At 37.7% G+C, this 15,233-nt stretch overlaps 2 protein-coding genes across 7 annotated transcripts in view; one reads left to right on the plus strand and one right to left on the minus strand.

The window, feature by feature from the left end:
* The window catches only part of pex5la (peroxisomal biogenesis factor 5-like a), a 96,828-nt gene extending 86,092 nt beyond the window's left edge, over positions 1 to 10,736 (plus strand). For all 5 annotated transcript variants that reach the window (XM_065264904.2, XM_065264909.2, XM_065264903.2 and 2 more), the window contains 4 exons: positions 2,597 to 2,803; positions 6,274 to 6,439; positions 7,016 to 7,173; positions 7,888 to 10,736. In XM_065264904.2, the coding sequence (XP_065120976.2) occupies positions 2,597 to 2,803; positions 6,274 to 6,439; positions 7,016 to 7,173; positions 7,888 to 8,089 (733 nt within the window). In that variant the 3' untranslated portion in view covers positions 8,090 to 10,736. The remainder of the gene's footprint in view (positions 1 to 2,596; positions 2,804 to 6,273; positions 6,440 to 7,015; positions 7,174 to 7,887) is intronic.
* A 144-nt stretch (positions 10,737 to 10,880) lies between these two features.
* Positions 10,881 to 15,233, minus strand: part of usp13 (ubiquitin specific peptidase 13) — a 37,011-nt gene continuing 32,658 nt past the window's right edge. For both annotated transcript variants that reach the window (XM_065240209.2, XM_065240198.2), the window contains exons 19-21: positions 14,546 to 14,738; positions 14,369 to 14,453; positions 10,881 to 13,767 (exon numbers count right to left, since the gene is read on the minus strand). In XM_065240209.2, coding sequence (XP_065096281.1) covers positions 13,671 to 13,767; positions 14,369 to 14,453; positions 14,546 to 14,738 — 375 coding nt within the window. In that variant the 3' untranslated portion in view covers positions 10,881 to 13,670. The remainder of the gene's footprint in view (positions 13,768 to 14,368; positions 14,454 to 14,545; positions 14,739 to 15,233) is intronic.

A 15,233-nucleotide genomic window follows, 5' to 3' on the forward strand; every position in this document is an offset into this window, starting at 1 on the left:
TGACACTTGAAGTTGTATATTTATACAATGCATCTTTATCATTGTTTATATTATGGAGTAAAAGTGGTTTTAGAATTTCACTCTCCAGTAATATGCAAAATAATATTTAATATTGCAATTTTCGAAAGGTGTATTATCTGTGATTCATACAGCGACAAATGAATAGAAGTTTAGTTCCGTTTTTAGGCATACGCGAGGGTCTGCTATATGTGCACTGCCAGATTTTTGTAAACGGTCACATATGCATATACAGAATATAGTATGTAGCTCAGGAGAGTCATTGCATTTTGTCGCAATGACTCTCCTGCGTCAAACATCTGTGTACACGTACAAAACAAACTATGCTTTGCAAGGCTGTACATTCGGGTGTGCACATACGTTCGCAAACTAAAAAGCAAATATTTATATTGCATGCCAGAGATAAGATCTGCCATATTCTCCCCACCACTGATTTGTTGCCAAAAAGTGTTGCAATATTTCAACAACACTTTCACTGTATAAAAAACAAACTATACTCCAGGCATAATAGTATGGAAGTTTAGGATTAATATAATATTCCAAATTATAGTATGTTAGTGATCAATAATACCAATAGACGTGGCATTTAAGTTTTGGGCATTTAAGGATTTGAACCATTGATCCAGCCGTAAATGCCATGTGATGAATCGCTCAAAGGTCTCTGATTGGGTGATGGCACCACAACAACTTGCACAGTCCTATGTCCTTCACAACTGTACCAACAATCATGATCTCAGGCAAGAAAGGGAGCAAGTAAAAAATGCTTAAGTACAGTGGCCGGTTGCAAAAACTGCTTATATTAGTCTTACAGCGCATTCACACGGGGCGTAAGCGTTAACGCTTAACGGAAGGCTTGTCTGAAGTGTGGCCAACAGCCAATCACAGTGGTCGCTACACATGCTCCGTTCTTCCATAAACGTAATTGGCTGGCTCTGCCTAGGTTATTTGCATAAAGCGATCTGATTGGCTGACGCACGCGTTACCGCTTGAAAAGTTGAGAAATGTTCAACTTCTGCCGCGAGCAACGGCACTGACGCTGCGCCGACGGATCCACAATTCAGTTCGGCAATGCATGACATCACCCATTAAAAGTGAATGGGAAGCGTTAACGCTGACGCCCCGTGTGAATGCGCTGTTATAAGTTTAAGTTAGTAATCTGTTTTTTTCTTCGAGACTAGTCCTAACCTTTTACATAAAAAGGTAGATTGGGCTCATTTAAATCAGAAGAGTAAGAGTGATTAGAACTTACTAAGTGTGAGTTGGTTAGTAATACTAATTGCTAATGGTTACTAATGGCTACTAGTGTTGTAATTGTGAATAAGTAGAGCGGCACAGTGTCTAAATTTGAGCGGCACATTGTCTTAGTTGGTAACGTTGTTGCCCCAGCAAGAAGCTCCCTGGTTTGAGCCTCGGCCGGGATGGAAGGACCTTTGGAGTTTGCATGTTCCCCCAGTGTGAGTTTACTTCAGGTACTCCAGTTTCCTTCCACAGGCAACAACATGCAGTTTAGGTGAATTTGAGATGCCCCAACTTGAATATAGCCATGAATGCTGAAATGCCATTAAAAATAATAAACAAACAAAAAATATATATAAAAGGATAAACAACTTTTATACAGAAAATCCATTTAATGTTATTATGTGACATAATGTGATTATTTATTATATTTTCATGAAACATTTAGACATGGACTCCTACATGGTAGACATGGAGTGCAGATCAGGCCCAGATACGTTAATCAGGAGCACCGGGAGAATTCCCAGTGGGCCGGTCTGCCGCGAGGGCAGGTGTTGTCATGTCACTGGGTTAAAATATGGATGCTGTCCCTAGGCTGCCTGCACTCACAGCAGCCTTACTTTTTATTTATTATTTTTCGCAGCCCCACTCGCAGAGTGCAGCCTGCAGGTTAATGATGACGTTATTATCTTTTGACTCCCTGACATTGGCAAAAAGTCAGTTGTTGAAGATATCCGACTAATGCGAGCAAAATATAATAGATAAAAATGGATAATAGAAAGCGCACAGGCAGCACTGAAAATGTCCAAATAAATAAAGGAAGCTCTAGAAACTGACGTGGCCAAATATCATTTCCTTAAAACCAATGAGAGTTGCAACAATAAGGATAATGAGACACCCGGTAAGCTAACGTTAAGCTAAGCTAGTTAGGAGCAGTGCAAGATACTAGCGAGCCTGAACACTAATTCTTACAGAACTTCTGATACTGTTAAACATTACATTGTGTTGTTGTAAGAATACTGTTATTAAATGTTCTAATAAATCTTAACTTTAAAGCAATTTTTAGAACAGTGAACTATTGCAGACTTATATACTGAGGTTTTAATTACAACATTTTAATAAAGTCAATCATAAACTAAGTCGGGACAGGCTAAGGCATAAAACTACAGGCCTGAAAATGAGTCCCACTTCGGCCCTGGTGCAGATACAAGAGATAACACAAGTATTCATCCATGAATTTAAAGCAGGAAGCATCTGCCTCTCATTATGATGGCAGTGTGCTAATTAGTGTCCATCAAAAGCAACGGTTCTTCAGATGCTTCCCTGTTTTGTGTGTGTGCAGGTGTCTGGAGCTCCACCCCAACAACCTACTGGCTCTCATGGCCCTGGCAGTGAGCCTGACCAACACAGGCATGAGGCAGGAAGCATGTGAGGCACTGCTGGGCTGGCTAAGGCACAACCCAAAATACAAATATCTTCTAAAGAGCCGTGCACACCTGCAGGTCTCACCAGGCCCACGGAGACTCTCTTACTGTTCCTCTACTGGCTGGTATGTGTTTTAAGAGATCACATCTAAACTCTATCTTGAAGAGATACTCCAGCTAAATATCAAAATTACCCAAGATTTATTCACCCTCAAGCAATCTGAGATACATACTGTACTGTATGTCAATCAGCTTTCAGACGAGCACATTTGGAGTTATTTTAGTAAATGTCCTTGCTCTTCCAAGCTTTATATTGGTAGAAAACATGGATTAGGGAACAACTTTTGACTTTAAACCCCAATAAAAGTGCATTTATCCCTCACAGAGGTAATCCAGAAGTATTGCTTTAGGTTGGTAGCTTTTCTGAAACATGGTAACTTTATGGTTGCTGGTTTCTAGCTGGTATAAGATGGTAATAATGTTTTATAAAGCTTCATATTGTAATCCACTTGTTAAGTCATGACGTAAGGAATATCAATTTCCAGGTCCAATCCTCCACTCATTTCAATAAAGGATATTACAACCCCAAATCAGAAAAAGTTGGGACACTGTAGAAATTGTGAGTAAAAAAGGAATGGAATAATTTACTAATCTCATAAACGTATATTTTATTCACAATAGAATATAGAGAACATATCAAATTTAGAAAGTGAGACATTTTGAAATGTCATGCCAAATATTGGCTCATTTTGGATTTCATGAGCGCTACACATTCCAAAAAAAGTTGGGACAGGTTGCAATAAGAGGCAGGAAAATTGAAATGTACATATAAAGGAACAGCTGGAGGAGGACCAATGTTTAGGAATAGGAATGTTGTCCCATTCTTGTCTAAAACAGGCTTCTAGTTTCTCAATTATCTTAGGTCTTCTTTGTCACATCTTCCTCTTTATGATGCGCCAAATGTTTTCTGTGGGTGAAAGATCTGGACTGCAGGCTGGCCATTTCAGTACTCAAATCCTTCTTCTATGCCATCTTGATGTTGTAATTGACGCAGTATGTGGTCTGGCATTGTCATGTTGGAAAATGCAAGGTCTTCCCTGAAAGAGACGACGTCTGAATGAGGGCATATGTTGCTCTAAAACTTGGATAAACCTTTCAGCATTGATGGTGCCTTTCCAGATGTGTAAGCTGACCATACCACACGCACTCATGCCACCCCAAACCATCAGAGATGCAGGCTTCTGAACTGAGCGCTAATAACAACTTGGGTTGTCATTGTCCTCTTTAGATCGAATGAAATGGCTTCCCAGTTTTTAAAAAAGAACTTCAAATTTTGATTCGTTGGACCACAGAACCGTTTTACACTTTCCCACAGTCCATTTTAAATGAGCCTTGGCCCAGAGAAAACGCCTGCGCTTCTGGATCATGTTTAGATATGGCTTCTTTTTTGACCTATAGAGTTTTAGCCAGCAACAGCGAATGACACGGTGGATTGTGTTCACCGACAATGTTTTCAGGAAGTATTCCTGAGACCATGTTATGATTTCCATTCCAGTAGCATTCCTGTATGTGATGCAGTGCCGTCTAAGGGCCCGAAGATCACGGGCATCAAGTATGGTTTTCCAGCCTTGACCCTTACGCACAGAGATTGTTCCAGATTCTCTGAATCTTTGGATGATATTATGCACTGTAGATGATGATAACTTCAAACTCTTTGCAAATTTTTCTCAGAGAAATTCAGAAAACTATTTTTTGCCGCAGCATTGGGGGAATTGGTGATTCTCTGCCCATCTTGACTTCTGAGAGACACTGCCACTCTGACAGCCTTTTTTATACCAAATCATGTTGCCAATTGACCTAATAAGTTGCAAATGAGTCCTTAAGCTGTTCCTTATATGTACATTTAAATTTTCTGGCCTCTTATTGCTACCTGTCCCAACTTTTTTTGGAATGTGTAGCTCTCATGAAATCCAAAATGAGCCAATATTTGGCATGACATTTCAAAATGTCTCACTTTCAACATTTGATTTGTTATCTATATTCTATTGTAAATAAAATATAAGTTGTATGAGATTAGTAAATTATTTCATTCCTTTTTTACTCACAATTTCTACATTTGGGGTTGTATTTACACTGCTGCTTATGAGCACTATTTATTCATATCACACATTTAAGTGAAAATTTTATAAAGTCATTGTGAGTTACCAACAGCAATGTATTAATAATTCGTAAAAAAAAACTCAATGTCCATAAATCCATGTCCGAATTTTGTTATGGAGATAAAAATTAAGATCTGGTGTTTTTGGTAGTTTTGCATTATGATACGAGTGTACATTTGCGTGTTTTTTTGGTTATTTCCTTATGGCATTTGAGATCGGTTGGACCCAGAAGCGTTGCATGACGTCAGACTTAATAAGCGGATTATTTATCATTAGAGAGCAAATTACGGCTTTTGCTTAAGAGCTCACATTAAGGATGAATACAGTATTGTGCAAATGTCTAAGGCCAATAAAGTTTTAATGATCATCCATATTTATTTTATGCTCACTCTCTATTAAGTCCAACAGAAATGCAGAAAATACGTATATAAAGGACAAATTACTTTTTTGGTACCTCAAAAGTACTTATTAGTCCCAAATGTATAATACCTAATGGTACATATTTCGACCTTTTTGATGGGTACTGCCCCAGTGACAGATGGTGTCATATTTTAACAATTTTTTTCTGGCAGCGTACCGTTCCTAAAACAACAAATTTACGCCTAATGCCAAGTTCAGACTGCACGATTTTAACCCTGATTTTGACTCGCCGACAGGTTTTGAGTAATCACCGACAAATATATCACAGACAAATCAGTCCTCGTGCACGTGAGTGACAATCACACAGTGTGAATTATCAAAGACGCGATCTGAGTGAAACGCCGACACTGAAAGTCGCAGACACCCCCGTGAGATATTTGGCATGCTAGATATCTGGACCTGTCATTGATTCAAAATCATGTCATTTGAAATGTGTTCTGACTGAAAATAACATTGGCGATGACCTACACCCAATGATAGAGCAACATACAGGGCAGCTGGAAGTTTTTTTGAAGGTCTTGCATGTGTGACCTTGCGTTGTTTCCCTGTCACTCTTGCATGCAATTGGTTGTGAGACGTGGTTTGCGGACTGGGAAAAAGTTGTCGACAATTCATACAGCATGAAAAGATCTGTGACCTGACTAGTTTGAAAATCATGCAGTCTGAACTTGGCATACGACGTTTGCATAGTACTGTACATCAAACATAAAGTAAAATATTTTAAAGAGAACCAGCTAAGAGACCAGGCTCCAGGTACCATGTTTCATAACACAGTTACAAGCATAAACCAGATTTCCAACCAGGACATGAGGAATATATTGTACTTGTGCTACAACCCTTCTAAATAGAATGTCATGGGCACCAATAACATTCAACTCCCTCTAGAGAGGCTTTATCCCTTTTTCTTAGCCAATAAATGACACACTTTTTAATTATAATGCTGATGGGGACATCCCTCAAGGACAGTGTCTCTTATGAGTCTCTGAGCTCTCTTCTTCTGTCTTCTACCACATCAGCCCCCTGCTTCCTGAGGTGAAGGAACTCTTCCTTGAAGCTGCCCAGCAGAGCTCGGACAATATCGACCCCGACCTACAGACAGGGTTGGGAGTTCTGTATAATCTCAGCTCTGAGTTCAACAAAGCAGTGGATGCCTTCAATGCAGCACTGTCAGTGCGACCTGAGGTAAATCCCGCTCAATGTACTCACCTGACAGACTGTTACTAAATCATACAGGCATAAAGAGAGAAGACAAAAGCAAAGTGCCAAAGGGCATACAGGGCATCTCAACATCTTTCGGTCATTTGACACTTAAGGGGTGGGGGGGCTTTGCCATTCATGTAAGCCGACTCCAGAAACTTATAGGTCACCTTGGTGGCGATTGATGCTTACTAAGCCGGATCCTGTCCCCGTGTCGATCGCATTTACACACATCCGACAATTCTCCCTATCTGCTTGACTTGGTAATGTCTGCTTGCCTGCTGGGGACCTCGGAGCTTGAATACGATGAAAGATAATGACGATGTAGAAGCTCCTTCTGTGCTTAGAGCAGCAGAAACTTAGATCTTCCTTTTTTATGTGGTGTCACTGCACGTAAAGGTCGAATTCATTTTTATATCCCTAAAAGAGAAAACAGATCATATCTTAAAGGTATTAAGCATATAACCACATAATCTTTGAGGCACAGACCGGTAATTATTGTGATCTGTGACACTGAGCCGAACTGTGAGAAGGAAATTTTTTTGCCCTTGGTGTGCACAGGACTACCTGCTGTGGAATCGGTTGGGGGCGACGCTGGCTAATGGAGATCGAAGTGAGGAGGCTGTGGAGGCCTATACCAGAGCCCTGGAGCTGCAGCCCGGCTTCATCCGCTCACGTTACAACCTGGGCATCAGCTGCATTAACATGGGGGCTCACAGGTTTGTGACATAGACTGTAAAAAAAAGATGGACGACGCCTGTGCGCTCTCTTCCATTAGTGAAAAGTGAAGCCGCCAGTGTCCAGACATGGCGCTGACATCTTGGGTCTTGAGTCTGCGCAGTAGCGATTTCGGGACCAGTCATGCGCAGTAGTGAGCAGGAAGTGAAGCCGCGAAATCAAAACCCCGCCCTCGCTCTCGTAGAATGCGCATATCACACGATATCACAGCTGTCAATCATGACGGGACACCACAGTTTTTATATTATTAAATAACTAACTAAACACAAACCTATTTTAAAAACAAACATTTGAATGTACATCAGCGTGATAAAAACTACATTAAATGACAGAAACCAGCTTCGGAAAAAAGATAATTGAAGTGTAATTAATTTTTTTAGTTTCAAGTCTCAAGTCCCATTGAATAACATGGGGAGGCGGGGTTTATGACCTATACTGGGACCAGTCACTGGGGGGCGATCGAGAAATTTTTCTGCAATGGTGTTAAATGGCTTGTCTTAAAACAGTAAAAACACCACATAGACATAAACAACAATAAAAACCAGATTTCCCCCACAGCGGGACTTTTTAAATAAAGATACACAGTTGCCGTTCACTGATTTAAGGTTTGAAAAAATACACCAGAATTGAAATACAATGCATGCAACATAGGCTACTCTATGTATGCATTCATTCATGTTTGAACATTTTTGCAGGGAGGCAGCGAGTAACTTTCTGACAGCTCTCAGTCTTCAGAGGAAGAGCAAGAGTCGTCAGCTTTCACACCAGGTCATGTCCGGAAACATCTGGGCTGCCCTGCGGATAGCACTGTCCATGCTGGATCAGCCTGAGCTTTTTCAGGCTGCCAACATCGGAGACCTGGATTTACTCATGAGAGCTTTTAACTTGGATATGTGAGCGAGAATACCCTTTAACCGTGACGAAAATCCAAAGTCTTTCATGGGAACGGTGCAGACAAAAACTCTGTCTTAAGTTTTCCGCAGAACACCTTTACATTCCTGAGAACTGAGTGCTGGTTTGATACTCTTTTAACAGATTTGCACTTCAGTTAAAGAGCACAAGAGTGAGGAGAAGATTGTAGAAGTATGCCTTATAGAGAAAATATCAGCAAGATTTGCAATGTTACCAATGGAAGCCAGTGGAAAACTTGATTAGTCTCAAAAAAATTTCAAGCAACTTTCACTTTTGAACAGAGGAACCTACGCTTTACATTTACAAAAATAATGCTTCAACCCTCAGAGAACTTTACTGGCTACCGTATATAGAGATGTACTACATACAGTAGACTCCTTGAATTGCTTCAATTGCACTTTTTATTTGAGATGGTGGGGTTATTTTAGTAGAGACAGGAGTATTTCGTTCAACCCTTGACCTGATCTCTGCTGCTTCATCCCCTTTATTTCCTCGAGCTTGCCGGACGGATTACAAAGCCTTACTTTTCATGCATGTAATAATCAGATTAAAGCCATTCCTTGCCATACTTTGACCTCTTGATATAACTGGACAAAAACTATATTCCATCCAAGATTTTTGTAAAACATCGTTGAAATGTTACAATCTTACGATCAGCAGGGATATCTGATTTACTGCCCCTTCTGCCACAATTATCAGAGAAATGTTTATGTTGTTTTTTTTAAGAAGAAAACTGCCCAAAATTGAAGCCAAACGCTTTTTAAATTTAGTGTCATGTTTTATACCCAATAATGTCATTGAACGCTGTAGCTTAAAATTGTTAATGTCAAGCTTACATTACATTTTATTTTGCTGGATATTTTGAAGTGCATGTACGGAAGAGAGGAATGATTGTAAAGTGCTATGCAAATCTTATAGATAATTTTTGTTTCTTCATTCACCCATGTTTCAACCCATGGTTGGGTAAAATATAAAAAATTTCTAGGTTCATTTACTGTAGGCTGTTGGGTTTATCCATATTTTACCCAACCATGGTTCAAAGGGGTCATAGTGTGAAAATCTGACTTTTTCCATGTTTTAGTGCTATAATTGGGTCCCAAGTGCTTATATTAACCTAGAAAACGTGAAAAAGAACAACCCAGTAACTTTGTTTGGGTAAGCCATTTTCTGCAAGCATGTGAAAAATTAGATCGTTCAGATTTCGCCTGTGTGTAAGGTAGGAAGCAAGCCCAATTACAAAAATACTGCACCTTATTCTGCACTATCCAACCACAGCACTGCAATTTAGTGCAGAGAGAAATAGAGAGACAGAAAATAATTGACAGCACAATTAAGTTTGAATTGCAACAAACCACCATCATTGCGATCAGTGTTTGCATGTCATCCGCTCATTTGCATTTTAAAGGACACACCCACTCACACCTACAAAGTGGCAATTTTAACGTGCCAAAATTAATTATCTGTGGGACATTTTGAGATAAAACTTCACATACGCATTCTGGGTACAGCAAAGACGTATTTTACATCTTTATAAAAATCTCACAATATGACCCCTTTAAAACAACCCTATTTTTTGGAGTGCAGAATCATCAAGACTTAATTTGCTTGCATCTAATACACAATGTGATATACAAAGCATGGTTTAAAAAGGTGTAAGTCTGTCGGACTGCAGTAGGTCTCTCTATTTTATTAAGCATTTGTTTTAATGTCTTATTTAAAAAGACACCTTAATCCAGCTGATTTTGTTACCATATAATTTCATTATTTCCAAAGTGCAAGAAGTTATTTTAATAATGTTATTGAAAGCATGCAAATCCATTTAATAAGCACCCACTTTCAAGTGTTATTTATTTCTATATTTATTGAATTACTCTGCTGTGTATTTATTATTCTGTATCCAAAACTATTTGGAAAGCCCTGTATATGCTCATGAATAGTCGGCACAGGCATGTGCTTTGTAGCAGAATGGTAGATACTGTACTGTAGATTATATGATGCCTGAAGCCAAACCTTTTTCTAGAATTTTGTACAATCTCAGGTGTGATCGTCTAGATGAAGTCATAAAAATTAATCCTGACCGCATGCCGAATATACTTATTTTTGAATGCCGTAGATTTCTTTATATGCATGAACTTGACATGCCTATTTTAATCAATACCTTTCATTTTTATGACTTATATATATAATCACACTATTTTGCATTTCGAAATGTAAATCGATCTGAAGAATGGCATATTAACCATACAATATACAGAAATTAGCATTTTTGCAATGCAGGTGGTAATCTAAGACATTCTTTATTGTTACTTATATTTACTATTCTTGCAACGATTTACTAAAGTCTTTAGAGGTCGCATTATTTATTAGAGTCATAATGTAATACTGTCAGTTGTACATTATGCATTGATCAGAACTTTGTTTCTGAATTTGTACACGCAAACTTGAATGTTTGCCAAAGGCTTTATTAATTTTTGCCTTTGATCTTGCACCTGGTCAATTGTCAATGGACATTTTTGGATGTGCTTATTTTGATTTCTCTTTATTAATTTTGGCGCAATATTTGAAAATGGCAAAACGTTGTAGATGATCCATATACAAAAGATATGTTTTAAAAATAAAATATTGTTTTAGATTTTGTATGCCTGTTTATTGCCCCTGATCAAAATGCACTGTATGTATTTTTAAAAGTATTTTTTCAGACACACTAAAACAATCAAATCCACAATTTGCAAATTCTGTCTTTATGCAAGGGTTGCCAAATATGAAAACGACACAGTTAAACAACTGTGGACTTTATTGAACAATCCAAACATTATGAGTCACAGGTATGTTTGAACAGATTTAAAATGAGAATTCCTGCATTTGTTCGGCTTGTGTGTTCTAAACAAAAAATCCATTAAAAAACAACTTATAACAAACAAAGTGGGCGAGTTTGTAAAGTAGCTACAGTATTGGCACACCTTTTTTGCAAAAAACAACAATAAAAATTAAAAACGGAACCCACTAAAGATCAGTAATATATTGCAAAATGCCTACTGACTAACCTCTTGAGTTTTAGTGCACATACTGATAATATCAAGGCATGTTTGAGAATGGTGGGGTAAAAGCATCCACTTTCACACCCAATATAGAATGAGAGAGGAATAGAGTGAGGAGCAGGTGAAAAAAAGAAATGAGAAAAAGAGAGAGAGGACCCAATAAGCAGCCTTGGATGGGCAAGCGAATGAAGAAAAGGCACAAAAAGGTAAAGGGAAAAGAACTCCCAACCTAACACATAGTGCACAATATAAAGAAACATGACAGGGTACAGTTCACAAACGTATGTGCGATATCCGGTTGAAATACATTGAGATGAACAGGCCTCACTTAACAATAAATACTAAACTTCCAATCATACGCTTAAAAGGGACATTCAACTTTTTTTGAAAATAGGCTCATTTTCCAGCTTCCCTAGAGTTAAACGTTTGATTTTTATCGTTTTTGAATCCATTCACCTGATCTCCGGGTCTGGCGGTACCACTTTTAGCATAGCTTAGCATAATCCATTGAATCTGATTAGACCATTAGCAACACGCCAAAAACAACCAAAGAGTTTCGATATTTTTAAAACTTGACTTATAATCAAGGACATTGTTGCCGTAAATTGTCCTCTGCTATTGAAAGTAATCAAGGGGACTATTTTCGGGAATGGCGTAATATCATTGCGCCACCTGCAGTCATGTTTCGTTAGCATAGTCCTTGATTATTATGCCAGAATGAGAGTATAGTTACTAGACATATCTGCCTAGAAAATCAAAATTTTTAGTTTCCGTAAGTTTTAAATAGGAAAAATATCAACTATTTGGTTATTTTTGAGCGTAATGCTAATGGTCTAATCAGATTCAATGGATTATGCTAAGCTATGCTAAAAGTGGTAGTGTCAGACCCGGAGATCGGCTGAATGGATTCCAAAACTGTAAAAATTAAATGTTTAACTCTAGGGAGCTGAAAAATGTGCATATTTTCCAAAAAATGTCCCTTTAAATGATACATGCAAAATTGTGTTTGATAATGACATTTTTTCAGCAAGATGAATTAAATTTCCAGGGTTGTGACCCTGTAGTCAGTGAAAATAATGTGAAGCTTAGTGTGTCAGATATGTCATAAAGCTTGAATGTAATTTACCGTAAAAGAAAGAATAGATTTGTTATTAAATATTGCTTCAGTACAGAACAGAAATACTTTGACATTCTTTGAGACTGAGAATCATATCAACCGAAACTTTAAATCAATTTCAGTCCTTAAACTGTTGAGTGTTTCTTTAAAAAAAAACACTTGAATATTGTATCAACATATGATTAATGATATTGGTGCATTATTTGGTCAGTTATACTGACTGAAAGCTATCATAGACCTTAGGGACAACAGACCCATGAACCAAAGAGATGATATAAACATATATATAAAAAGCAACTACAGACTTTGAGTTTTCCCAAGTTTAAACTTGAGATCATCTGCCTAAAGGTATGTAAATCTTAAACTTTGCATGCTAGTGAGAACAGACTTAAATGATTGATAAAACCAGCAGATGGTGCCACATATATGCATTAATTTCTAATGCTGGAATATCTAGCATATATATCAACAGAAACACATAAGGCCAACCTATAGGAGCATAATACACACGACTGCCACAAAAAAACATCCTTATCTTAATTCTTTATGGCCTAGTAAATATATTGCTGTAACAAAAGCATGTGGCAGATGTTACTTTTTAAGTCGGTTTTAGAAGGACACTCCATTTTTTTAAAAAGGCTCATTTTCCAGCTCCCCTAGAGTTTAACATTTGATTTTTTACCGTTTTGCAAACCATTCGGCTGATCTCAGGGTTTGGCAGTACCACTTTTAGCATAGCTTAGCATAATTCATTGAATCTGATTAGACCATTAGCATTGCACTAGAAAATAACCAAAGAGTTTTCGATATTTTCTCTTTTGGTCTAATCAGATTCAATGGATTATGCTAAGCTATGCTAAAAGTGGTACCGCCGGACCCAGAGATCAGCTGAATGGATTCCAAAACGGTAAAAATCAAATATTTAACTATAGGGGAGTTGGAAAATGAGCATATTTTTGAAAAAAAAGTGTCCCTTTAAAATATTAAATATATCTTTAACTGCATACCTCAAAGAGGATGAAATAAACTAAAGTGAATACATTCTTTTGAAATGGCAGTAAATACACTTTGTACCGCAGGCACACATTTCCTTAAAATTAAGTTTTTGAAAATACTGGCATAGGAGCTCAAAGTATTAAAAGAGAAAATAATCTATTAGGAAAATAATCTTCATACCTAAAATTGCACGTATCCCACTGTACCAATAACGCAGACACAAAACCAACAAATAAACAAAACACATTCGGTTTCCTGCTTGACCATTCACGTGTGACGAGCGCAGGTGCAGGTCCTGGCAGGGACTGGAAGGTCCTCTCTCCGTCTCTCACAGATGTAAATGCTTTCCTAGTTTCCAGCAATGTAAGTGGTATCCCACACCTCTCTTGTGCATAAAGACTATGAAGGTCCAGATCTATAAGCTTGACAGGCGCCGGTAAAAATATATGTAGCCCAAGTCTTTAGGAGGCTTCTCTGACAAACACACTTTGTGGTCATTGTAAATCAGCCATCTAGGAGAGATAAAAGATATTAAAAATGATGAAAGAATGAAATACATGATGAAGGAAATAAAACAGATCAAGTGTGATCCTCATAAATTTCCATTAAATAATCATTTTGTGCAAGTTTTATACTTATGCACGCGTAATTTATCAGAATTATTCTTAATTGCTAGTGATTAGCATAACACACTCCCACAACAATTCCATATAAGGGCACTCAGTTGTTCACTCTCTATGAACTCATCCCTTTGCTCTCTTTTAGGCACAATAAAAAAAATCACTAGCATAGTGTTATACATTTTGATCATGTGTTCTTACATGAACTCAAATGTTTTAAATTATATTTATTTTAACCAGTGTTTCGACTGGGTTGTTTGTAAATGGAAAATGACATATTGTGCCTTTAAACCAGTACAATACATATTATGATTGTAAATGTTTTCAAAAATGTGTAATAATTTAACTAAATGATACATAAATGTTGTCACAAATAAAACAATATATATATATATATATATATATATATATATATATATATATATATATATATATATATATATATATATATATATATATATATATTATAAAATAAAATATTTTATCAACATACCTTCCCTCTTTTTTGATATGACAGACGTAATGGCCAGACATCGTTGATGCTCCCATATGACTGATGAAGGCAAACAGCTCATAACCTTTGAGTAAAAAATAACGTGAGATAAAAAAAATGGACATTTTGTTCATTTGTTCACCCATTTTTTCATTGCAGTGAGTAGTAGGCACTTACGCCCGGGTCCATCTCTGAAAAGAGGACTGGAAGGCTCCTGATCTGGGGTCAGTAAGGAGTCGCTGTTGGCGTTGGCGTTTGAGAAGCTGTTATCATTTGGCTCTGTATCCGGTGTGTCTGACATGGCCTCAGTTTCTTCCTCACAGTCCGGATGGGTGAATATCCAATCAAGTGCTCGTTCCAAATTGTTGTTCTGTAGTCGGTTAGAAAAGGAGCAGACATTTGATTGGTTGACAAAATCACAAAAAAGCTGCCAGTGTTTTCAAGCCAACTACACTGGCACTTGACTACATAACATTTTATATCTAATTTATGCATTTGGGACATGCTTTTATCCAAAGTACACATTTTTATCGCTATGTTTGTTCCCTCTGGGTTTGAACCCATGACCTTTTGAGCTGCTAATGCTATTCTCTTTTTATGCTACTCATTCCTAATTAAAAAACAGCAAAGTTTAAACACTGAACATCAAAATGATGTCCTCAGGGCAGAGATATTTTTAACCAGACCAATGGAAAGCCCTTGATTTGAACAAAGTCACTATAACCTCCTAAGACCTGGTGTGCCAACATACATGGACATCACATTTGTTGTTGTTTGGACCATAATACTTAATTCTGTGTAACAGGAACCGTTGTACACAAACGTGGACACAGTGGCGGTTCTAAGGAGGGGCCAGCGAGGGCCA

Source organism: Paramisgurnus dabryanus, chromosome 7 (assembly GCF_030506205.2).
Source record: "Paramisgurnus dabryanus chromosome 7, PD_genome_1.1, whole genome shotgun sequence".
Lineage (NCBI taxonomy): Eukaryota > Metazoa > Chordata > Actinopteri > Cypriniformes > Cobitidae > Paramisgurnus > Paramisgurnus dabryanus.